Source organism: Ranitomeya variabilis, chromosome 2, assembly GCF_051348905.1.
Source record: "Ranitomeya variabilis isolate aRanVar5 chromosome 2, aRanVar5.hap1, whole genome shotgun sequence".
Taxonomy (NCBI): Eukaryota; Metazoa; Chordata; class Amphibia; order Anura; family Dendrobatidae; genus Ranitomeya; species Ranitomeya variabilis.
This window is the reverse complement of record NC_135233.1, coordinates 991,418,864-991,444,117: the sequence shown is the minus strand read 5'-3', so window position 1 is coordinate 991,444,117 and position 25,254 is coordinate 991,418,864. Positions and strand designations below refer to the sequence as shown.

Below are 25,254 nucleotides of genomic sequence, written 5' to 3'. Positions count from 1 at the left end.
ATTACCTGGTTGTCTTATTTCTTCTACTATAAGTATTCTGTATTGTTTATTCTACATATGTGTGATAAAATTGTGTTTTTCAGAAGTGAAATGAAGCGATGGATGACATCTCTAGTTCCAAATCGTAGGACAAAATTTGTTTCCATCACTGCCAGGGTGTTCGGTAAGTTGCAACAGTCCCACAGACCATGAACGGAGCTATTGTCACGCACTTAATTTCCCCAGAGTCCCATTCTTGGGACTGGTGGGGGTCGCATTAGTCGGAACCTCAGTGATCAGTAAGTTATAACATACCCTATTACTTGCTAAGATTGAAATAACCCTTTAAAGCTTGACCTCTTTGGTGTAACTGCAGACTGTAGTTGTGAGGAGGAGGAACCTCCGATGGGCCTAAACTCAAATTCATGGGCTCCTGTGGTCCAACCTCTTATCTCTTACCTCTAGGGTCTGTTTCTTACTAATTCACAAGTAGCATCTTAGACCTTATTAATCTTACGTTCTGTGTGTGTAACAGTAGCACCATTTACAAAGCAAATACAAGTGGATGACATTGATTTGGGGTCTTTTAGACCCACTCGAGGAAATTATTCTGAGGGTTCAGCATATATGGTACAACTTTCCTCCGCCTTGCACATTTTAAGTACACAGAAGTCATATCATTAATAAGGACTAATATACTATGTAATAATCAACGTAAAATAGTGACAACAAATGCTCTTCTCCTAACCAGTGCTTGAAGGGGTTTTCTTCTGCTGGGCCTCATTATGGTGATAGTCCCGGGACCAACCTCTGCTGATGATGATTGGCATGGTTGCTACAGAACACCATTAGAAATTCAGTTACTGTCAGCAGTTCACCTCTTCTTCTGTCCATACAGATGCAGATTGGAGTTTTGCACAGACAAATGTGACATGTAAGTGAACAGCTGATCACGGGGAAAGTCCTCATTAGAATGACAGGCTATAGTGATGAGCGAATATACTCGTTACTCGAGATTTCCCGAGCACGCTTGGGTGTCCTCCGAGTATTTTTTAGTGCTTGGAGATTTAGTTTTTATTGCCACAGTTAAATGATTTACATCTGTTACCCAGCATAAGTACATGTGGGGATTGCCTGGTTTCTAGGGAATCCCCACATGTACTTACGCTGGGCAACAGATGTAAATCATTCGGCTGCAGCGAAAAAAAACTAAATCTCTGAGCACTAAAAAATACTAAGAGGACCCCCGAGCGTGCTCGAGAAATCTCGAGTAACGAGTATATTCGCTCATCACTAACAGGCTACATTATTAGGTATATTAGTGCCCACTACAACATGGTGGTCTGTGGTATATAAATATAAGTAACAGTGTGAGCAATATGGGTTTTTTACAGTATCAGCAACCGCGGAGAAAGGCTTTGTTTCATCGGAGAAAAATATAGCGCAAATTGACAATGTCACTTTTTAATGAGTTCTCGTTGCGTCGCATTGCGCTGATACAAACCTATATTGTGTCATCATTTTACCGGCAGCGCTGCATCCATCAATGTTTGACCCAATTATCAAGGACTTGTTAGGACTTACCCTTCTAATTCCTGCGTGTGACAGTTTTATGATATATGCTGTCCTATTTTCAGTACTTACAAGACATTTCAGACTTTGTTTTTTTGCCAGATAACCAATCCCAAAATAAAAACTAATCCAACGAGACCTTTATTAAACATAAAACCAAACCTAAAGAAGCATCGGTATGAATTTCAAGTAGGTGAGTGGAAAGCTGCCAGCTTCTAGCCTTAGGGAAGGAGCAATGCAGGCGGGCTTTCACTATTAACACATATTCTTCACTCCTTGAGTTGAGGATTTCAACCTCAGGAGAAAGCATTAGGCCTGGATACACCTAGACGATACTGAAGCCACTTACCTCTCCTTAATCGTGCGTAAGGTTGCAGTCATTGGAAGTGACATGAAAATTCCTGTCCCAACCTTATTATTTAAGGCCAGTAAACCCTTCCTGGTCCTGCTGATCCTAACCAATTTTCAGTATGTTAAACACTATCCATTGTAAGGTATGTTCCACTAAAAATGTCACAGTATTCTTTAAATATTATATACCTGTATAGTACCAAGTGGAGATTTAAAAAAAAAAAAAAAAAAAAAGAGTAATTTGTGGTGCAGACCTCTCCTTTCTAATATACTATCCGGACGTTATCAAAGTTACAGATACCATGAGGCTACTTATACACCCTGCTTAAATAAGTGCAGAGGCTGCTGTGATCACAGGACTCGCTCAACGGAAAAATGGTTCTTAATTCCCTTTTTAGGTAAAATTATTATCTGCTTGTGCAGGTGATAAGTGGGAAGGAAATAATGGGTCTGCCGTAAAGCAAGTCACCCCCTACTCTGCCCTATATTGAATTCTATTGAATGTGAATGAAGCGAGGAAACAGTCTGGATTATCTTTATTTTTTAAATCTGTGGGAAGAAATTACAATATCAGGCAAATCTATGAGTAAGAGTGGCTGAGTCTGGAAGTGAAAACCCCCAGACAGCCTCTTTAATGGACAATGTCACCGTAACCCAAAAGGGTCACCAACCCGTACATGTAGGCATTCCTCTACTGGCAACCCCTTTATGTTGGTATTCTTTATTTGTATCAGTTTTGTTGTGTTATAGATGTTCTAAGACTAATCTATATTATGAAAAATCAGTTTGTGTTTGTAGTAGAGTTGGTTAGAATTTATTTGCACGTCCCATTCCATCTGCCACAACGGTGGTCTGTGGTCGCTGGATGGAAGAGAGAGTCCATCCTCTTACATGACGGCGTCTTTTTATTATCTGGTCTGGCTCGACGTCACGTGTGTGTCATGCCACAATGACCCTGACCAGGGGTTGCGGATGCCACCAGGTAAGGGTTGGTTCTCACCCTCTTGTACAGCAATCCTAGAATTCATGGCCGACGCAATGGGACTCAATTCGCACCCACTCGAATTTGCAGAATATAACACCATGAAATAAGACTGATGACCTGTGTAGGCTGATATGTAATGTAATCATATGTCTTAGGTTATAATTTGTTGTTCTCGGTTTGCTCTTAATTTATTTATAAGTTTTCTCTCCCTGCAGACTGTCCGCAAGTGCAGTGTGTCCACCCGTACATTGCCCAGGAGCCAGATGAGCTGTCTCTTGATCTGGCAGACCTTCTCAATGTCCTGGACAAGACAGATGATGGTACGTGTCTCACTAGTGACAGTCAGATCCCAGCGGCATTAGCATTATGATATTCATAATAAGACTGTGACAGATTTCGGCAGCAGAATACGTGTCAGGCTGGCAGGCAGAATTGCTTCTCTGAGTGACGGGCTAAGAATAAAGAATTGTAGCACAATGACAACTTGATCTACTCAGCTATTATCTGAGCTTCAAAAATCAACCATTTGCAGTATGCAGAGGAGATTTCATTTAATCTGCAGTCATTTCCATACGTCTCCTAGAAGGGCTGCGTAGGATGACAGCCATGCTGGGGTGTGCGAAGAAAGCCGGTATACACATAATTGTGTACATATTGGCTTCAGTCCCCTTTCGTATTAAACACATATCTGTGCAGGTGCAGACCAGGGGTCTCCAATCTAGGGGTCTCTAGCAGTTACTAAAGTACAAATCCAAGCTAGAAAGTTAAAGAGGTGGTCTCATAACAAACCTTTGTGGCATAGCCATGGAAAATGTCATGAATGTCTAACAGCAGCAGGTCCCAACTCTGGCAATCGCACTGGTCTCCAGAATGAGGGTCCCTAAACCCCCCATTCCATGTGATGCCCATCTACAGAACTTGTCACTGCATAATCTGAGTTAACCAACATCATTATGTCATGGTATGTGATAATGCCTATCTAAACATACCCCTTTAAAAATCAAATATTTTACTTTGGTAGATTAAAAAAAATGCTAAAAGGTACTATACATTATATGAAACTGACTAAACATGAGTCATCTAGGCGGGGCTTGAGGTCTTAGGAGTCACATCATGTGACCACTGCTAGCACACTCATTCTGCTTGTATTGATGTCTCGCTGGAAGTTTGACTTCAGTTCTAGTCATCAAACTACTCAGAATAGGCATACCAACAGCCAGGACTCTTCACCACCCTGCCTCTGCCCACGTGATTCCCTTCACCATCCTGCCTCTGCCCACGTGATTCCCTTCACCACCTTGCCTCTGCCCACGTGATTCTCTTCACCACCCTTCCTCTGCACACGTGATTCCCTTCACCACCCTGCCTCTGCCCATGTGATTCCCTTCACCACCCTGCCTCTGCCCACGTGATTCCCTTCACCACCCTTCCTCTGCCCACGTGATTCCCTTCACCACCATGCCTCTGCCCACGTGATTCCCTTCACCACCCTGCCTCTGCCCACGTGACTCTCTTCACCACCCTGCCTCTGCCCACGTGATTCCCTTCACCACCCTGCCTCTGCCCACGTGATTCTCTTCACCACTCTGCCTCTGCCCACGTGATTCTCTTCACCACCATGCCTCTGCACATGTGACTCTCTTCACCACCCTGCCTCTGCACACGTGATTCTCTTCACCACCCTGCCTCTGCACACGTGATTCTCTTCACCACCCTGCCTCTGCACACGTGATTCTCTTCACCACCCTGCCTCTGCACACGTGATTCACTTCACCACCCTGCCTCTGCCCACGTGATTCTCTTCACCACCCTGCCTCTGCCTACGTGATTCCCTTCACCACCCTGCCTCTGCCCACGTGATTCACTTCACCACCCTGCCTCTGCCCACGTGATTCCCATCAGCACCCTGCCTCTGCCCACGTGATTCTTTTCACCACCCTGCCTCTGCCCACGTGATTCCCTTCACCACACTGCCTCTGCCCACGTGATTCTCTTCACCAGCCTGCCTCTGCTCACATGATTCTTTTCACGATCCTGCCTGTGCCCATGTGATTCTTGGTGAGCAGTTTGCATAGAGCATGCACTGTTTTATAATTTATTCCTATCCAGGATAGTAATTTGGATAATTTTATCATTGGCATGTTTAGGAAGTTATGACTAAGCACTATAAACTTTCACAATGGTTTTTATTGGTTTGTAAGAAAAAGTAAGGGAAACCAAAAAATTCACAACAGAGTAATAGAACAATAAATCATTGCTATCACATCATGGGGACATCGGGGATCTGCGAGAGCGGGGACGTTAACGCGACCCCTAGCGCGGCCCCTAAATAAACATTGTGTTAGTGCAATCCGTTTAGCGCTAGCGGATTGCACTAACGCAATGTGAACCTAGCCTAAGGGACCTTTTTAAACACTTAATTTACTGAGATAATGACTTTTGGGTTTTCATTGGCTGTAAGCCATAATCATCAACATTAACAGAAATAAACACTTGAAATAGATCACTCTGTAATGACTCTATATAATATGTGAATTTCACTTTTTGTATTGAAGAACTGAAATAAATTAACTTTTTGATGATATTCTAATTTTGTGAGAAGCACCTGTATGTTCCAACTGCAAAACACTGAGCTTAAGGCCGGTTTCACACGTCAGTGGCTCCGGTACATGAGGTGACAGTTTCCTCACGTACCGGAGCCACTGACACACGTAGACCCATTAAAATCAATGCATCTGTGCAGATGTCATTGATTTTTGGCGGACCGTGTCTCCGTGTGCCAAACACGGAGACATGTCAGTGTTCGTGGGAGCGCACGTATTACACGGACCCATTAAAGTCAATGGGTCCGTGTAAAACACGGACCTCACACGGACGTTCTCCGTGTGCGGTCCCTGTGGCGTGCAGGAGACAGCGCTACAGTAAGCGCTATCCCCCCCACATGGTGCTGAAGCCGCGATTCATATCTTCTGTGCAGCAGCGTTTGCTGCATAGAAGATATGAATAATAGTGTTTAAATGAAAGATCTACCTGTCCGCCGCCCCCCCACCCCCTGTGCGCCCCCCCACCCCCTGTGCGCCCCCCCGCTGTTCAGAAAATACTCACTCACCCGCATCCCTCGTTGGCTGTCGCTCCTTCCTGGTCTGGCCACGGCTTCCACTGTATGCGGTCACGTGGGGCCGCTCATTTACAGTCATGAATAGGCGGCTCCACCTCCCATAGGGCAACAGGGCAGACAAAGTACACCTGCGCCTGAGCCGCAGCGTGAAGACAAGAAGAGGACGTCATCGTAAGAAGATGGGAGGCCCCGGACCCCGACGCCCATCAGACCCGAACCAGACCATAGCGGGACCGCCCCTGGGTGAGTATAATCTAACCTCTTTTTCTCCTCTTTCAGGATACATCGGGGGCTAATTTACAGCATTACAGAATGCTGTAGATAAGCCCCTGACGCTGGTGGGCTTAGCTCATCTTCGATTTTGAGGGTCACAGGTTCCCTTTAATTTTCTCCCCTCAGAGTTGGGCTAAGTGAGGGCACTGGGCACTTAACTATGCTATTAACCTGCAGATTAACCCCATATCTGCAGGTTAAGAGACTTTTTTCTAGTGACAGATTCCTTTTAATTTCAGGAACCCAACGGCCATGTTTCATTGTTTCAATGCATTCTTTCTTCAACATTCCTCTCTCTAGGATGAATTTTGTAATTTTTTCTGGTCATGATATGTAATATAGTAGTATATTTTTGTTATCTCACTAAGCAACCAGGAACATACCTGAGATCCACATGATTCAATAGAACAAGTTGACTATCGTGGGAACCATGAATAACGACCTTTAAAGAGAACCTGTCAGTTGCCATAAAAATGGATTTTTGTTTTGTTTTCTTTACCTGGGTAAATATTCAAGGACAACCCCTTGTTGATCTAAATGTTTGGCCCCAATAAAATAAAAAAGCCGATACTCACCTCCCGTGCCGGCTCCGTTCCAGTAGTGTCAGCACTCGCTCTCTCCAGGGCTTCCTTGCTGTTGTTATCACATGTAACCCAAGAGCCCAGTCAGCGCTGGCATTACTGTCCCCGTTTTCTGTCGACTCAAACATGAAGAAGCAGTCCGGGCTGCTGACTTCCTCTTCATATTCAATTCGTATAAAGGTGGGGACAGTGACGCCAGTGCTCAGTGGGCGCATGTATGTATGTCCAAGTACACCACTCAGTATATGAAGGCGATACAAAGGAAACTTGTGTTCTTTTTGGAATCCTGGGAAAATCTTACTCCAGGCAACCATTAATTATAATTCTTCACAGTAGAGGGGAGGTAACGATTTACAGGCACACAGCTATGACACAGTTCTGATCTGAAGTTGAACACCGTTTTATTTAAGCTCCATTTCATCACACAATCACTTCTCTTCATTCAATGCTTCATCAACATATATGAAAGTCTCTTCACAGATAACTTCTCTTCACACACAGTGTCTTAATCTAAGCAGACCTGTACCTTTATCAGTCAGTCAGTCAGTGAGGTAGGGCGAGGGTGATGAGTCTGGTGCTGTAGCTCTCTCACTTGTATCTTGATGTAATAAAGATGCTCCTGAGTGTCCTGACTGCTTCTTTGTTCATAGCAATCGCTTCCCAGGAAGAACTGGTCTATACAGCTTTTCTGATTTCAGTCTGTCATGTGACTCTCTAACACACCTTTCTCTAGGATCTCCTGGACACAATAATAACTTTCCCAATATGCCTTGGGGCTGAAATAACCACTCCCTGTCTGCTACAACCATTTTAACCCCTATAGTTACTGGATTATCCTAAATCAACAGTGTAGCTCCTATCTGTCACATTAACTGTATGTAAATCTAGTATTGTTACCAACTTGATGCGGTCTCCAACATTTCTCTGTGGGTCTCTTCTTCTGGACCACACCTGCTTGGCTAACAAGACTACATTTATATAGAGGAAAGAGGGGGCAATATCTCAAGAGCGGACGGTTGCACAAACAAAAGTAAAACAACACCAGATTATGGAGAAACAGCAGTATTTAAACCAGGTAAAAAAAATTACATATTTATGGCAAGTGACAGATTCTCTTTAAAGAGAATCTATCAGCACAATTTTGCAATGTAAAGTAAAGTCATGGCTTTAATGGCGATGTTACACAGATTAATTTAATACCTTTGGTGAAGAAATCCCCTCTTTTTGTTCTTCTTTAGCATTTGCGCCAAAATTTAATTTGCAGAAAACGTCACAGTGGTCACACTGTATAATAGGTCTTCTCCTCCTGCCCCGGCCCCTCCGCCTGCCTTTATTGTTTAAATGACAGGTCACTGATATTTCCATGACCTGCCTCTTGTTTGGCACCGTAGGTGACACATGTGTAGATTGAGAAATTGGCTCAAATACATTTTTGAGACTGTACATGTACCACACATGATGCCATTTTATTGTAGATGAGGCAGGAAAATAATCTGTGCATGCACTGCTCATTGCAACGCCAACGCCAGACTTCAGACAGGAGGCAGGTGACAGAAAATCAGTGACCTGTCAGTCAAACACCAGAGGCAAATGGAGGGGTCGGCGGAATCACAGACAGGGAAGAGAAGACCCTCTGTACACTCCAGCCCTTGTGCACCAAAAAAAAATCACAGCATGTCCAAGTTTGATACAATATTCGGATCACACTCAGCAATGCGAATCAATGAGTGAATGGGAATCATCGAACTGCACTCGGATGACCTCTGGGTGTGGTCCGATTTCTGCGGACTAACACAATGTAGTAGATGGAGACATTTTTTTATTCATCTTCTCCTCATCCGAGAGAATCGGATCACACTATGCCCACATCTGATCAGTGTCATTTGCTTAATCGCCTTGATTCTCTCGGTTGAGAGAATACACGTCTGTCTGACCCTAGCCTAGCAGCGCCATTACAGCCATGTTTTTACTTTACAAAATCAAGCTGACATGTTCTCTTTAACTACTGAAATGTATAGCTAGGTGAAAGGATTCAGCTACTTCTCATTAAACTGACTGGAGTATTCACTAACGGTCTATGCGCTATCCGCCAATGTGGCTCACTGTTCTGTTCGTCAGAGCTTAGGAGCCCCGGGGATGCACTACGGAGCTCGGACTCTGCCGGCTCACTACCTGGGAGTGAATTGGATGATAATTAGTATTGGAAGCTGTGTCTCTCTACACATGATAACGATGTAGGACTTTCTTTCACGGTGGTAGAATCTCTTTCAGTTTCAGCCATAAATTTCCTGTTATATTTATTGGTAACCAATGTTTTATGTAGAATATAGCGGCTTTATGAGATCACAACATAGAAGCCACAGTAGTTGCTTCCACAGATCATATATCATTCAGAATAATAGTCCAGTTTTCCCTTTTTGTCCCAGGTTGGGTGTTTGGTGAACGTTTGCATGACCAAGAGAGGGGCTGGTTCCCCAGCACAGTGACAGAAGAAATACTGAATAAGCACGTCAGGACGCAGAATCTGAAGGAGTGCTTCAGGGTGCACAAAACCGACGAAGGCAGTCAGAACAAAGACCGGCGGAAGATGGGAAGCAGAACGCGGCAGTGACCCCCGGAGATGGCATGGGGCAGCATGCTCGGGGAGGGGACGGGGAAAGAAGCAGTGTGTCTGTGACGCGATGCAAATATTCTATATAAATATATGTATATTATCTACAGATGTGTGTTACTGTTCTACAGGCAGCCATACAGTAATGCAGTAGGACACAGCAGGTTAAGGATCAAAAGCAAGGACACATCATGCACACAAAGATGAGCACACACACAGAAGATTTATAGACAGATAATATATTGGCTTTATATCTTGTATAATAGACATTAGTAATGTATTAAGGCAGGCTTGCCTAAATGGGCAACGGTACTACAACTCCCATCAACCAGCGCTGGAAGCTGGCGGACTACTGACTACAGAAGCCTGATTCATAACAAAAAAAATTGGTGGAAGAGTCTTCTGGTCTGCCATATATTCTTCTACCAAATTTATTAGGTAGGGTTCACGTGTGAAATTTGTCTTCGGCGCTGTCAGATAGAGGTATAAAATCGGACCAAGGTCGGAACACAATGATCGGACTGGCCAGCGGGTCTCCCTACTCAAGCATGACAGCTTATATATCTATACAGCTGTCACATTCGGGTCAGTAGAGCAGCCGGCCAGTCTGTGTTTTGCGTTCCAATCTTGATTCGATTTATACAACCACCTGACTGTGCCCGAATTCTAGACTTCAATTATGTCTTAAAAAATGTCTCAACCTTGGGCATATAAATTAAAATGTCTCCCTAATATGGAGGAGGAGACACGAATAACTGCCTCAAGTTTCATTATGGTCTACATGCCACACAATGATACAACAGAATACATTTTGTGAGGAAATAATTGGCTTTTGGGTACACGTGCTGGTATTTGCTCCAATTTTAGCCTGTATTATGCCGGTGCCCACACCTCACACTTTTATATCAGCTCCTCAATATATTTTTATTTCAGTATCATCTAACTGAAGGTGTCGGCTGTATCCAATGTTTATACCGTGGTGTAAGCATTTTCTTTTTATCTTGTTTTATATTCACGGTCTTGCAATGTGGCGGTATTTTTGATGGTGGAGGAGGGGGGTTGTATAGGTCCCATTTTAAGGCTTGTAAATTAGATGTTTGGGTTCTATGAACCTGTGTTCCCAGTACAAAGCCATTGATAAAACCATTGATTGGAGAAAATGGGATCTACGTGCAGTTCGCTTGCTCGGGTTTTAGCTCACAGTTTCAACCTGACCATAAAGGGTAGAAACACAATGTGATTCTTTATTGGTTTAAGAAGCAGAGAATTTTCTGAGTGTGATAACAATCAGAGCGATGAGGACGGAGGTGCCAAGTAGAGCTGCCAAGACGATCGCAGCGACGGCTCCAGGACCTAAGGAACCTGCGGACAAAAATAGAAGAAAAAAATACTGAAAAATAATTATTTTATACAGTATATGGGATTTCATTCTTCCAAAAGTTTACAATTTACTAAACTACAAATAATCTGCACTTGATAAAGTGAGTTAGGTTATATTCCCACGATTGGTTTTGTGGAGTTTTTTACTCTGCAGATTTAAAAAAAAAAACAAAAAAAAAAAAACAAGTAACATATTTTACTTAATTGGTGAAGAAATGGTGCAGAAAATCTGCAACATCAAAAGCTCATCGTGGGAATGTAGCCTTAAGGGATTTTCCAGTTTGAGGAAACCTCTGCCCTGGCTGGAAAAAAAACAAACCTGCTTTACTCACCCTCCCCAGATCCGACGTTACTCCCAGTGTCTTCAACGCTGACATTGAAGTTTATTTGGTCAAGTTCGCTGCAGCTTACAAACTTGAAACAATCGTGTCAGAGTCACAGGTTACGTTACAACCCAGTTGCTAATCCATAGATGTTAAAAGAAAAAAAAGGTTTTGATACCGTGTTAGCTAATTATAGCCAGTTGAAAAAAAGATTGATTGTTCTCAGTGGGAGATATGACATAATAACCTTGTAGTTATGATACCTTTTAATGGCTAACAAAACTAAAATAACTACAAGATTATTATTTTGTTTTTCCCATTGAGAACAATTAATTTGAATCCATAGATGCAACACTGTAATCTTTATGTCATCAATGTATCCCTAGCCTTGAGGGACAGTCCTCAGTTAAAAAAAAAAAAGTATTAATAGTGATGGGAATGGTTTCTGGATGTGTGCGTTCTCTGTTAGTATATCCCCTTAATGACTGCCTTTTAACTGACCTGAGATATAAGAGAATTGCCTTAGATGCTGCCTTCAATAGTGACTACATCATATAAATGGTTAACAGAGTGTGAGGGCTTCCTCTTTATCCCAACTGGTGCCCTCAGATCATGATTGTGTGGTCCTGATGTTTGCCATGGCAATTCATGACCAAATAGCGGCCTTAGAGTCTGACGGCTGTAGTAACCTGTTCAGAAGATAGCGACATTTAGGAGGAAAAATTCTACTTTTTCATTCCTGTCATGTCATCATTTTGCATTAATTCCTGAAAAGCACCAGAAGGGTTAATAAACTACCCGACAGCAGTTTTCAATATGTCAGGGGGTGCTGTTTTTAAAATGATATCACTTATGCGGGTTTTCCAATATATAGGACCCCTTAAGGCACGTCAAACATGGATAGGTCCCCAATTTTTTTTTTATAAATTTCCTTGAAAAAATGAAAAATTACTGCTACATTTTTAAACCTCCTAAAATGCTAGCAAAATAAAATAACATTTTAAAAATGGTGCTGATGTAAAGCAGGCATGTGGGAAATGTTATGTATTGAATTGATGTTTTGCTGTGGTGTGATTATCTGGATTAGGCTGCCGTCACACTAGCAGTATTTGGTCAGTATTTTACATCTGTATTTGTAAGCCAAAACCAGGAGTGGGACAATTAGAGGAAAAGTATAATAGAAACATATGCACCACTTCTGTATTTATCACCCACTCCTGGTTTTGGCTTACAGATACTGATGTAAAATACTGACCAAATACTGCTAGTGTGACGGCAGCATTAAAAGGATAACACTGGTCAACAGCATTTTTGGTGCCAAAGATATTTCATCGAATTTAGGGTATTTTTGGGGTGCTGATTCTGAATATGTCATCAGTTTTGCCAGATTGGCTCAAGTTTTTGAGATTTTTGGTATCTTATTTATAGCACTTGTTGGTAAATGCGACGCATCATCTCATTAATTTCTTTGGATTAGTACTTGAACTGAGCAGTTCTCAATATAGTTTTGTGTTAATTAGTGTTCTAAAAGTTTGTTCATAGCTTGATTTTTGCACTAACTTTATGTTGTTGTCTGTTTTCCAGTGAAAAGCATGAACTCATCAAGAAGAAGTTGTCCTAACGATCCAGACTCATTCTGTTACATTTGTGGTGAATACACACTGCCAAAACATAGAAGAAACATAACAGACTTCGTAAAAAAAGTGTATTTTGCCTATTTTGGGGTTATGCTTGGGGACCAAGACAAGTTTTGGGCACCACACATAGTGTGCAAAGCATGTATCGAATTATTACGAAAATGGAGCAAAGGACAAAGAAAAAGCTTCAAATTTGGTGTTCCAATGATGTGGAGAGAGCCAAAAAATCATCATGATGACTGTTATTTATGGTAAACACAGGTACAGGCACATCTTCACAATGAGGGACAGGCCTTCTTGCAGATTCCATGTTACTCCCATTTTCGTTTCTTATGCTTATTGAATCCTTGCACTTGCACTGCACAGAAATAACAGTCATCATGATGATTTTTTGGCTCTCTCCACACCATTGGAACACCAAATTTGAAGCTTTTTCTTTGTCCTTTGCTCCATTTTCGTAATAATTCGATACATGCTTTGCACACTATGTGTGGTGCCCAAAACTTGTCTTGGTCCCCAAGCATAACCCCAAAATAGGCAAAATACACTTTTTTTACGAAGTCTGTTATGTTTCTTCTATGTTTTGGCAGTGTGTATTCACCACAAATGTAACAGAATGAGTCTGGATCGTTAAGACAACTTCTTCTTGATGAGTTCATGCTTTTCACTGGAAAACAGACAACAACATAAAGTTAGTGCAAAAATCAAGCTATAAACAAACTTTTAGAACACTAATTAACACAAAACTATATTGAGAACTGCTCAGTTCAAGTACTAATCCAAAGAAATTAATGAGATGATGCGTCGCATTTACCAACAAGTGCTATAAATAAGATACCAAAAATGTCAAAAACTTGAGCCAATCTGGCAAAACTGATAGCATATTCAGAATCAGCACCCCAAAAATACCCCAAATTCATTAAAATATTTTGGACACCAGAAAAAAAAAAAATTTTTGTTGACCTGTGTAATCATTCAAAGTTTTAAAATTGCTAATTTATCAACATTTTTCTCAAATTTCTGATACTTTTTATAAATAAACACAAAACATATCGACCTAAATTTACTATTATCGTAAAGTATAATGTGTCACGAAAATACAATCTCAAAATCACTGGGATTTGTTGAAGCGTTCCAGAGTTATTACCACATTAAGTGACACTGGTCAGATTTTAAAAATATGACTCCGTCACTAAGGGGATATAGATAGGTATGGGTATTCAGGTAACGGCTTTCTGAAACCCAGGGGGCATAAATGACTTTTACTGTGGACTGAAATTAAAACTATACTGTAGTTCAGGAGAATCTCTGAAGAGGTATTCTGACCTTAATCATTGTATATACCATCAATGTCTGTCCAGTCCAATATTCTCTATAAACGAATGGAGAGGAAGCTGCGGGCATAGCTGCGTACCTCTTCACCTGAACGCCCTCAAATATCAATGAAGTATAGTTTCTTTTCTATTGAAATGTATGGAAAATGCAGAATCAGATCCTAGAAGTGGGACTTGCCACAGTGTTGTGGATGCTTAAAGTGGATCTGATCCAGATTTCACAAAATAAACTGCATACATTCTTAGGCCTCATTCACACGACTGTGTTAAATGTACGTGTTCTATAGATTTTTTTCCATGAATACAACACGTACCCAATATAGCCTATGGTGTTATTCACGTCTGTGGTTTTTATCTGATCGTGTGTCGGTGCAAAACTCACAGAGACATGTCCGTTATTTCTGGTATCACGGATGAAAACTGCCAATACAAGTTTATGGGTCCTTAAAAAAAAAAAAAAACACGGATGGCATCAGTGTACAATACATGTGCTGCACGTATTTAACAGTACAAAGTATAGGAGAAGATTTGTAATTTATTTATCCATCCGTGATAAACACTGATGACGCTGATGGTGAAAACAGACACATGGACCAAACACTGATGACACACTGATCCAAAACAGTGATGACACTGATGATAAGGCTACTTTCACACATCAGGTTTTCGCTGTCACGCTCAATCTGGCAAAATTTCAAAAAAACGGATCCGGCGAATGTTGCCGCCGGATCCGTTTTTTCCCCATAGACTTGTATTAGTGCCGGATTGCTCCAGATGACATTGCGTTTCATCCAGTTTTCGCCAGATCTGCCGTTTCTGGTTTCTGGAAAAAACGTCCGTAGCAAAGTTTTTTGTCTCCGGCGAAAAAGCTGGAAGCGCTGGATCCGGAAAATAACGCATTCCGGCGCCGGATTCCATTTTTTTAAACTGAGCATGCTCCAAATTTTTTTATCCAATTATCTGGACGTGTTAGTTGGATCCGTCAAAAAACCGGATCCGTCGCATCAGTTTTTCACAATCTGCCCCAGTTTTTTCCAACATTCGCTGGATTGTGCCTGATGCCAAAAACCTGATGTTTGAAAGTAGCCTAAAATGGACAGATGGACCGTACACTGATGACACAGTGATCCAGAACACTGCTGACACTAAGCACTTATCCTAAGAATAAAGTCTAGCTGCATTTTCAGAAAAAGCTGTCATGTGTACACGAGGAATAACACTATTTCTGTCCATTAGGGTAAGTTCGCACTGAGCGTTTTTTTTCCGCAGCAGAACCTGATCTCTTGGCAGAAAAGCTGCAGAAAAAAAGCATGTTTTCCTTGGTTTTTCTTGTATTTTTCACAGCATTTTTTTATGCATTTTTGCGGCGGTTTTGGCAGGCTAGATTTGTCTCTTGTGCATGTTAACAAAGTTTAGTATTGGGAAAAAAAAGTACTATTCCAAAGAATGAGGTTTTGGCACAAAAAAACACAGCAAAACCTGATACCTGCTTTTTTGGTGCGTTTTTCACCACCCATTCAAGTCAATGGGTGAAAAATGGTGAAAAAAAAGCTGAAAGAAGTGACATGCTCTATGTCCAAAAAAACAAGCAAAGCACTAAATACTGATTGCAAAAAAATGTGTGCATGAGATTTCAGAAATCTCATAGGCTTTGCTGGTACTGTAAAAAGCAGCTGAAAATTAGCATAAAAAACTCTGAAAAAAAAAAACAGAGCAAAAACGCCCAGTGTAAACTTAACCTTGTATCCTGAAATTTAAAAAAAAAAAAAACCTCAGCAGCTTCACTTTGTGTGCTCTGCCTTTTTCTTAAGCTTATAGTTTATCGCTTGTTGCCTAGGTTTCCAGCCACCCCTGCAGTCTATCAGAAGAGTCCAGATTCCGCAGTGAGCAGTGACCCTGAAGCTTCCTGGCCATCTTCATTGCCAATGCACTCCTCCAATTCTGCAGAGGTAAATCTGCATTGGCAAGCAGCATAAGGCCGGTTTCACACGTCAGTGGCTCCGGTACGTGAGGTGACAGTTTCCTCACGTACCGGAGACACTGACACACGTAGACCCATAAAAATCAATGCATCTGTTCAGATGTCATTGATTTTTTGCGGACCGTGTCTCCGTGTGCCAAACACGGAGACATGTCAGTGTTCGTGGGAGCGCACGTTTTACACGGACCCAATAGAGTCAATGGGTCCGCGTAAAACACGGACCTCACACGGACATTCTCCGTCTGGGGTCCGTGTGCGTGCCGGAGACAGCGCTACAGTAAGCGCTGTCCCCCCTACATGGTGCTGAAGCCGGTATTCATATCTTCCCTGTAGCAGCGTTTGCTATAGAGAAAATATGAAGAATAGTGTTAAAAATAAAGATCCATGTGTCCGCCGCCCCCCCACCCCCTGTGCGCCCCCCCGCTGGTCAGAAAATACTTACCCGCTCCCTCGCTCCTTCCTGGTCTGGCCGCGCCTCCTACTGTATGCGGTCACGTGGGGCCGATCATTTACAATCATGAATAGTCGGCTCCGCCCCTATGGGGGGTGGAGCCACATATTCATGACTGTAAATGATCGGCCCCACGTGACCGCATGCAGGAGAAGCCGCGGCCAGACCAGGAAGGAGCGACAGCCGACGGGGGACCCGGGTAAGTATTTTCTGACCAGCGGGGGGGGGGCGCACAGGGGGTGGGGGGGCGGCGGACACCTAAATCTTTATTTTTAACACTATTCTTCATATTTTCTCTGCAGCAAACGCTACTGCAGAGAGGATATGAATCGCAGCTTCAGCAGCTTCAGCACCATGCAGAGTGGGTACCACACGCTCCGTGTGGTACCCACTCGCCATACGGGCGGCACACGTGTGCCGCACGTATGGCCTCCGTGAGTTCCCAGGCACACGGACACGGATAACTCCGGTACCGATTTATTCCGGTACCGGAATTATCTGGACGTGTGGGACAGCCCTAAGATAGTGCACAGTTCAGACCAGCAGCGCGACCATGGTTCTGGTCTGGACCATCAATCTTCAGGAGTGACCTGTGCCCCATGAGGAGGTAGTCGGGAGGCAGAGGAGAGGTGCGCTATTCAAAAAATAACTATAGACGACCCCTTTAAAACCACATGTCTGTGGAAAAGAAAACTAAAATATGCCTGGTCATGAATGGAGGAAAATTACTTGGTCTTGAGCTGATTATATAATGAGGTCCACCCTTTATTACTGTGGGTCTTTATATACATCCTCTTTCACTCTAGGTCCTTCAGCAGAGAACACATGATTGTGCAGCGCCCCAGAGTCCTGGTCGTTGCAGTACTGTGGCTCCGCCGCTAAGGGGGGCTATGGTACGTCTGATGGCACTGAAGGAGTTCATCTGACCAGGTATCATACACCAATACATTTCACAGTCTGGCCTCCAGGGGGAGCTAAGGGTACTATTCATTAGGCCACTCCTCACAGTCTGGTAAAACTGGGGGTTAGGCAGGAAGTTAGTGAGAAAGCTGACTGAGTTGGAACCAGGCAACACCTTGTGGCAGAGGGTGTTGTGGGGGAAGATTCGGTAGGGTCCCTGTCAGGTTTGGGACCCTGACAGAGGCCTGGCAACGAGAGAGAACGTCACGGGACCGTGCCTGCTCAGCATAGCGGCGGTGCCCTAAGAAAGGATCGGAAAGCGAGATATATTGTGCTGAGTGAGAAACGAGATCAAAGCAACAAGGAGAATACCAGTAGGAGTAGTGCCATAAGACCGAGGCAACATCCTACTGAGGCGCACAGCCGGCGGCCGGAACGCCGAGGAAGTATTTCTATATATAGCTTCAGGCAATACTTCAAACCAACGGCAGGACAGTCAGTCATAGGCGGGCTGTCTCACCTAAATCACCTAAGAAGACATAGGGGGCAACCTGTGGAGAGGGGCGACTCTAGGGTCCCGGAAGAGCTCCGAGCCTACCCGTCATACGGGTGCGTCCCAACCGTAACATCAGGGAGGGACGGATTAGCAGAACATCATCTAATCGAGTTGTGAGGGAACACGAGAAACAGACACAACAGTTGTGGGGACTATCCCGTAAGCACAGCAGGGGAGGACCACAACACATAGCGCTAGCAGGAAGGCACAGATTTCCACCTGCAAAGAGAACTCTGGAGGTGCCATTGGACCGGCCGGACTTGCGCAGCCTGGTGAACCGTATTCCAGACTGAGGACCCAGAGACCTTCAGTAAAGAGGTAAAGAGACTGCAACCTGGTGTCCTCGTTATTTACTGCACCGCACCACCACCACCATCCACATCTATTACTGTACGCCCCTCAGCAGGGTCACGGACCAGGTCTAGCCACCGTGACAACCCCAGAGCAGAGACTCAGAGGCCCGGTACCGGGTACCCCTCGGCCCTGCGGCAGTGGGGGCGCTACAACTTGGCGTCACGAACAGGATCTACTTAAGCCTGAGGAATCGTGTCATGTGTGCCTTGGAACTGTGATTTACTGTGCTTGGACTGTACTTTATTGCAAAGACTGTGTGCTGCCATTTACCGCCAAAAGTTCCCGCCAAAAATCGCCGCCATTGCAGCGCCACAGGGAGCGCAGAGGAAGAAGGGCGTGCCATGGGAGGAGACTACCAAAGCGGCGCCAGAAGTAGCGACCGCCCCCTCCGACTCCTGCTGCGAGAGGACGACCTGCCCAGCAGCAGAGGAGAACCGCCCCCTGATTTGCAACGGCGGGAACGAGGTGAAGAGGGAGCTCGACCTCGGAGAAATGGCGGAGCTAGGTGCATGCGTTGCCGCCGAATGCCAGACAGCGACGAGGAGCAGCAAGTGCCCGAGCAACGGCGAGGTGATCCCGGCTTGCCCTCACCCATCAGAGGCGGACTCGCGTCCACTGCCGGTGAGGGACCTGAACTCCTTGGAGCCGCCAGTGGAGGAGCCGAGCCTACCTATCCCAGCCACGGAGCCATGGAGGGCGGAGCCACATCAAGAGGCCACTCCGGAAGAGCCGCGGTCCGGGCTGCAGCCGATTCCAGTGTCCTCGTCAACGGAACAGATTGACATCGGTGGAATCACATCAGGCGCAGGTATGGACGGCACCCCTACTCCCCCGGCTGATTCTGCTCTCCCGACCGATCCGGCTCCCCTGACCGATCCCGCTCCTGTGACCGCTCCTCACCCCAGCAACAATAACCGTTTCCTCTCAGTGGAGCGGGTAGTCCTCACCCCCGACGAGATGGGGAAGCTGGTACCTCCACTACCGACCAAGATGGGGGAACCCATAGATGTAGGCCCGGACGGGGTGATCCTCCGGTGGGACACCCCCTGGAACGAGCCGTATGGAGCACCGGGGGAGAGCCTCACCCTTGCTGTGCTCACTTGGGAACAATATAAACAATGTCTGATCCAACACTGGAAAAACCGAGACCAAACAGAGCAATCTGATATGCCGAAGACGCAATGCAGAAAGCCTGCGCACAATAGGAACGACGTGGTAAAGCGGGGGACTGTGCTAGCCTTCCACCCGAAGAGGGGCTGGGGCTCCATACAGGAACCGGGACTACAAACTGATGTCTTCGTTACTAGTTACAACGTAAAAACTCCCTGCTGCAGTCGAGATGGTGACCCATTGCAAAGGGGGGATCAGGTGACCTACACGCGCCGCCGGAATGCACTAGGATGGTGCGCTCGGAACGTCCACCGGTGTGAGCCTGAGGGAGCGTCACCTGCTGCCGTGACCCCGATTGATCCAGATTTGACAGATCTCGTTACTATCACCACCGTCCGCCTTGTAGCAGCCGCCGAGCTTGCAAGCAGGGTTAGCCTTCAAATCCAGACACCGGCTGATCTGATGGCACCTGAGAGACCAACTACCAGCACGGGTGCTGCACCGGCCGGGGACCAACGACCACCCCCTGCACAACCACCTTCTGCACCACATGAGTAAGATCTTAAAACTCTGAACATGTAAATAGTTCATTTAACTGTTTGTTTCCTGATTTTGCTGCTAAAACCCGTCCAGGGTTAACTCTTAAAGGGATCCCTTTGTTGACCCGGGATCCCTATTGGTTTTGTTTGTTTTCTACGTTTTGCACAAGTTATCAAAGAACTGCTGAATCATGAACAATGCATGATACAAACTTCTTGTATATAGTTTGCACCTTCTTAAAGGTGCTCTTTACTGGTTTTACATAAAAGACGGACTCTTTGCGAAGATACGGTTCTTGGAACTTGCACTGGAGTTCTTGCTGCATACGGACTCGCAGCTTGAGAAGTTGCACTACCTCTTAGAGACTTGGTCCCCTCTTAAAGGGGATGTTCACATCTTGCACTTATGTATAGTGTTGCCTTAAGATGGTTGAATGGCAATAATGTTCTGAATAGAAAGTATTGATGATGTTGATATGTGAAAGTTAAATGTAACCAACTAGTTGATTGTAAGAAATGTTCAATAATGTATTAGAAAATGAGGACAGAAGTGAACCCATAGGGGTTAGTAGTGAGTCCTCCTAGGAGCCATATAGAGATGGCTCAGTGATCTTAAACTGAAAGAAAAATGATATGTTCTATACTGTGTATAGTAGTGGAAGGACAGTAGGCTCGGGCGGAAAGGAGTGGTCCTGTAACAGAAAGGAGAGGCAGTAGGTCTGGAGCAGTTAGGACAGGCGGTCCTGCAGATTTAAAGAAGGAGAATGCATAAAAGTTAATTAGCCTTATATGTGATATAAGAAGGTCTTTAGTGGATTTAGCGAGTACGTCCTTAAAGGCAATGTTAAATTAATGTTAAAAATTTTGCACTTAGTAGAATACCCGGTTGGGTAAGAAAAGTTATTTATAGTAAAGTTATTTAAAAAAGTATTTAACCATGTTTGTAACGTTCAAGCGTCCTCACCTCCCATAAAGGGAAGCTCTGTTCAAATCTGCTTATTGTTATTGCATTTCAAAATTGTATGTCTTTTTGCTGACATGTATTGTTGTTTTCTTCCCAGTCCAGGAGTACTGGATTTAACCGGGGGGGGGGGGGGGAGTGCAGCGCCCCAGAGTCCTGGTCGTTGCAGTACTGTGGCTCCGCCGCTAAGGGGGGCTATGGTACATCTGATGGCACTGAAGGAGTTCATCTGACCAGGTATCACATACACCAATACATTTCACAGTCTGGCCTCCAGGGGGAGCTAAGGGTACTATTCATTAGGCCACTCCTCACAGTCTGGTAAAACTGGGGGTTAGGCAGGAAGTTAGTGAGAAAGCTGACTGGGTTGGAACCAGGCAACACCTTGTGGCAGAGGGTGTTGTAGGGGAAGATTCGGTAGGGTCCCTGTCAGGTTTGGGACCCTGACAGAGGCCTGGCAACGAGAGAGAACGTCACGGGACCGTGCCTGCTCAGCATAGCGGCGGTGCCCTAAGAAAGGATTGGAAAGCGACATATATTGTGCTGAGTGAGAAACGAGATCAAAGCAACAAGGAGAATACCAGTAGGAGTCGTGCTGTAAGACCGAGGCAACATCCTACTGAGGCGCACAGCCGGCGGCCGGAACGCCGAGGAAGTATTTCTATATATAGCTTCAGGTACCGGGTACCCCTCGGCCCTGCGGCAGTGGGGGCGCTACAACTGCTTTGCAGGTGATATTACACGTGTATGAGCAATATTGGGGACTTGGCGTTTGGCTTTAGCAACTGCAAGAAGCAGAGGAATGGAGTTTATTTTTAGAAAATTTTAGGTTACGTTTCTCATTAGTGAGTCAGGAGAGATAATATTGGAAAAATTATTATGCAGGAAAATTGTCTAAAAAACTTTTTGGAAAATGACATTTCCAAGTTGCAATGTTAGTGGAGAGGTCACCAGTGAGATGGGTGGGGATTAGTGTTGAGCGATACCTTCCGATATGCAAAGGTATCGGTATCGGATTGGATCGGCCGATATCCAAAAAATATCGGATATCGCCGATACCGATACCCGATACCAATGCATATCAATGGGACACAAAATATCGGAATGGTTCCCAGGGTCTGAAGGAGAGGAAACTCTCCTTCAGGCCCTGGGATCCATATTCATGTATAAAATAAAGAATAAAAATAAAAAATATTGATATACTCACCCCTCCGACGGCCCCGGTTCTCACCGGTCCAAGCGTCTGCCTCCGTTCCTAAGAATGCAGAGTGAAGGACCTTCGATGACGTCGCGGCTTGTGATTGGTCACGTGACCGCTCATGTGACCGCTCACGCGACCAATCACAAGCCGCGACGTCATCGAAGGTCCTTCACTCCCTGCATTCTTAGGAACAGAGGCACCGCTAAGGCTACGTTCACACTAGCGTTGTGCGCCGTTGCGTCGGCGACGCAACGCACAACGCACGCAAAAACGCGTCAAAACGCACGCAAAAACGCTGCGTTTTGCGACGCATGCGTCGGTTTTTGCCGAAAATCGGACGCAAGAAAAATGCAACTTGTTGCGTTTTCTTGGTCCGACGCTTGCGGCAAAAAAGACGCATGTGTCGCACAACGCAACAAAAAAAAAACGCATGCGTCCCCCATGTTAAGTATAGGGGCGCATGACGCATGCGTCGCCGCTGCGTCGCCGACGCAAACCCGCCGCACATTAGCTTAACGCTAATGTGAACGTAGCCTAAGAGCCAGGGTCCGCCGGAGGGGTGAGTATATCAATATTTTTTATTATTTATTTTTTACATGAATATGGATCCCAGGGCCTGAAGGAGAGTCTCCTCTCCTCCAGACCCTGGGAACCATACGCACCGCACACTTCCGATTTCCAATATCGCAAAAATATCGGAACTCGGTATCGGAATTCCGATACAGCAAATATCGGCCGATACCCGATATTTGCAGTATCGGAATGCTCAACACTAGTGGGGATCAGACAACAGGCACCTCCATTGATCGGCTGTTATTTGTGCTGACGGGATGTAAACAGAACTGCAAAGCACAGCAGCATCCAGTGTGTAGCAGTTGCTGCCGGGAACTACATGGCTCCTATTCTTTCTGTTGATACGCCATCATTATGTTGTGGACTGACAAACCCTTTAATCGAGACCGCACTGAGGTGGATTTATTTTCTAAGACTGCAATTAGTGACACCTAGAATAAAAAAAAGGATTATAGTTCTTCACTTCATTGAAATTTCTACATATAAGTTTCAGAAAAAACTTTTGGGCAGAGAGATCAATGGGTTTGTGCTCTTCCTTAGTCTGCTCTGATTCATAGGAAAAGTGTTTCCTCACAAGTTTGTAGAGCAGAGCTTCTAGAGAAGAATATTGTTTTATATGACATGGTCACACAGTACGATAGTCGCAAAGCCCTTATACAGAATGAAGTTCCTACAGTGTTCCCCATACAGTATGATGCCCCCACAGTCTCCGTACAGTATGATGCCCCAATAGTATTCCTCCACACAATATTATGCCCTCACACGAGCATCCCGCACAGTATAATGCCTTTACAACCCTCAAAAAAGTATGATGATAGTATAATTTCCCAAAGGTGCCCCCATATGATATGATACCTCCATACTGTATTCCTCCACACAGTATGAGGCTTCCAAGCCCTCACACAGAATGATGGTCCTACAGTGTTCCCATACATACAGTATGATGCCCTCACAGTCCCCAAACAGTATGATGCCCCCACATTGTTCCTCCTCACAGTATGATGTTCTCATAATGATGTAGGAGCAGGCTGGCATGGCTGAAGTGTTTGAAGAAAATCTAGTGTAGCATTCACCCCTTAATAGAAGAAATTCCAAGGTCCACAGATGCATCCAAGTGTACTCAAAGAGGCCCCGGTGGTGAAGCCAAGGATGGACAAGAAGCTGAGGACAAAACTGATTACCAACCTATATATAATGAAGAATAGAAGGTACTGGGATTTGGAGGCCCACTAGGGTGTAGCAACCCTGTACGGAGTGGAAGATATTTAGGAAAATAAGCGTTTGGATCAGTCTTCCAGGTCAACCAGCAGCTCCTACGGACTGTCCTGGAACATACTCTACTGCATTCCCATTTATTCTCAGATTGCCTATTTTTACTGCTGTTAACTACTGTCACTGGAACTTGACTCAAGCACTGTGTGTTTGTAATGATGAAACATGTGACCCTCAAACCTTTGTACCACCATTCAGCTGTTATCAAATTGCTGCCTTAAAAGTAAAGTTAATTCTGTTCAGCTCCTGCTTTCTCCTGTTTTCTCCCTACAATCACCATCATGGGGGTATACCGCAGACTATCCAGCTATGAGGGAGCAGTAATGCCAGCATCAGCCCCACACATTCACAGCCATGTGCCCACCATTGCATCAGTGTGCCAGGCATCAGGCACTGGGTACTCTCCACACTGCAGGAAGATACAGTACCAGTCAAAGGCAGGAAGCTATAGTACCAGTTTGGACACACCTGTTAATGCAATGATTCTTATTCTTATTGTAATGTGCACATGCAGCGCCCCAGAGTCCTGGTCGTTGCAGTACTGATGCTCCGCCACTAAGGGGAGTGATGGTACGTCTGATGGCACTGAAGGAGTTCACCTGACCAGGTATCACAGACACCAATGCACTTCACAGTCTGGCCTCCAGGGGGAGCTAAGGGCGCTATGTATTAGGCCACTCCTCACAGTCTGGTAAAACTGGGGGTTAGATAGGAAGTTAGAGAAGAAGCTGACTGGGAATCGAACAGGCAACATCCAGTGGCGAACGTTACGGGACCGCGCCTGCACCTGATCGCGGCGGTACCCTAAGAAAGGATAAGAAGCGAGGTGTATCGAGGAGGGTGAGAAACGAGATCAACGCAACAAGGAGAAACACCAGTAGGAGTCGTGCTGTAAGTCGAGGCAACATCCTACTGAGGCGCGCAGCCGGTGGCCGGAAACGCCGAGGAAGTATAGAGCTCCAGGCCTAACTTCAAACCTACGGCAGGACAGTCAGTTATAGGCGGGCTGTCTCACCCAAATCACCTAAGAAGACATAGGGGGCAACATGAGGAGAGGGGCGACTCTAGGGTCCCGGAAGAACTCCGAGCCTACCCGTCATACGGGTGCGTCCTAGCCATATAATCTGGGGGACGAAGCAGAACATCTTGATTGAGTTGTGAGGGAACTTCAGAAACAGACACAACAGTTGTGGGGACTATCCCGTAAGCACA

At 45.0% G+C, this 25,254-nt stretch overlaps 2 protein-coding genes across 7 annotated transcripts in view; one reads left to right on the top strand and one right to left on the bottom strand.

Annotated features, from left to right (window-relative positions):
- NGEF (neuronal guanine nucleotide exchange factor) overlaps nt 1-9,575 on the top strand; it is a 235,893-nt gene extending 226,318 nt beyond the window's left edge. For 3 of the 5 annotated variants that reach the window (XM_077291052.1, XM_077291051.1, XM_077291054.1), the window contains 4 exons: nt 84-163; nt 878-913; nt 3,103-3,207; nt 9,286-9,575. In XM_077291052.1, the coding sequence (XP_077147167.1) occupies nt 84-163; nt 878-913; nt 3,103-3,207; nt 9,286-9,470 (406 nt within the window). In that variant the 3' untranslated portion in view covers nt 9,471-9,575. The remainder of the gene's footprint in view (nt 1-83; nt 164-877; nt 914-3,102; nt 3,208-9,285) is intronic. The other 2 variants (XM_077291053.1, XM_077291056.1) reach the window with 1 other exon arrangement.
- Nucleotides 9,576-10,694: 1,119 nt separating this feature from the next.
- SNORC (secondary ossification center associated regulator of chondrocyte maturation) overlaps nt 10,695-25,254 on the bottom strand; it is a 55,955-nt gene continuing 41,395 nt past the window's right edge. For both annotated transcript variants that reach the window (XM_077291079.1, XM_077291081.1), the window contains exon 3: nt 10,695-10,832. In XM_077291079.1, coding sequence (XP_077147194.1) covers nt 10,723-10,832 — 110 coding nt within the window. In that variant the 3' untranslated portion in view covers nt 10,695-10,722. The remainder of the gene's footprint in view (nt 10,833-25,254) is intronic.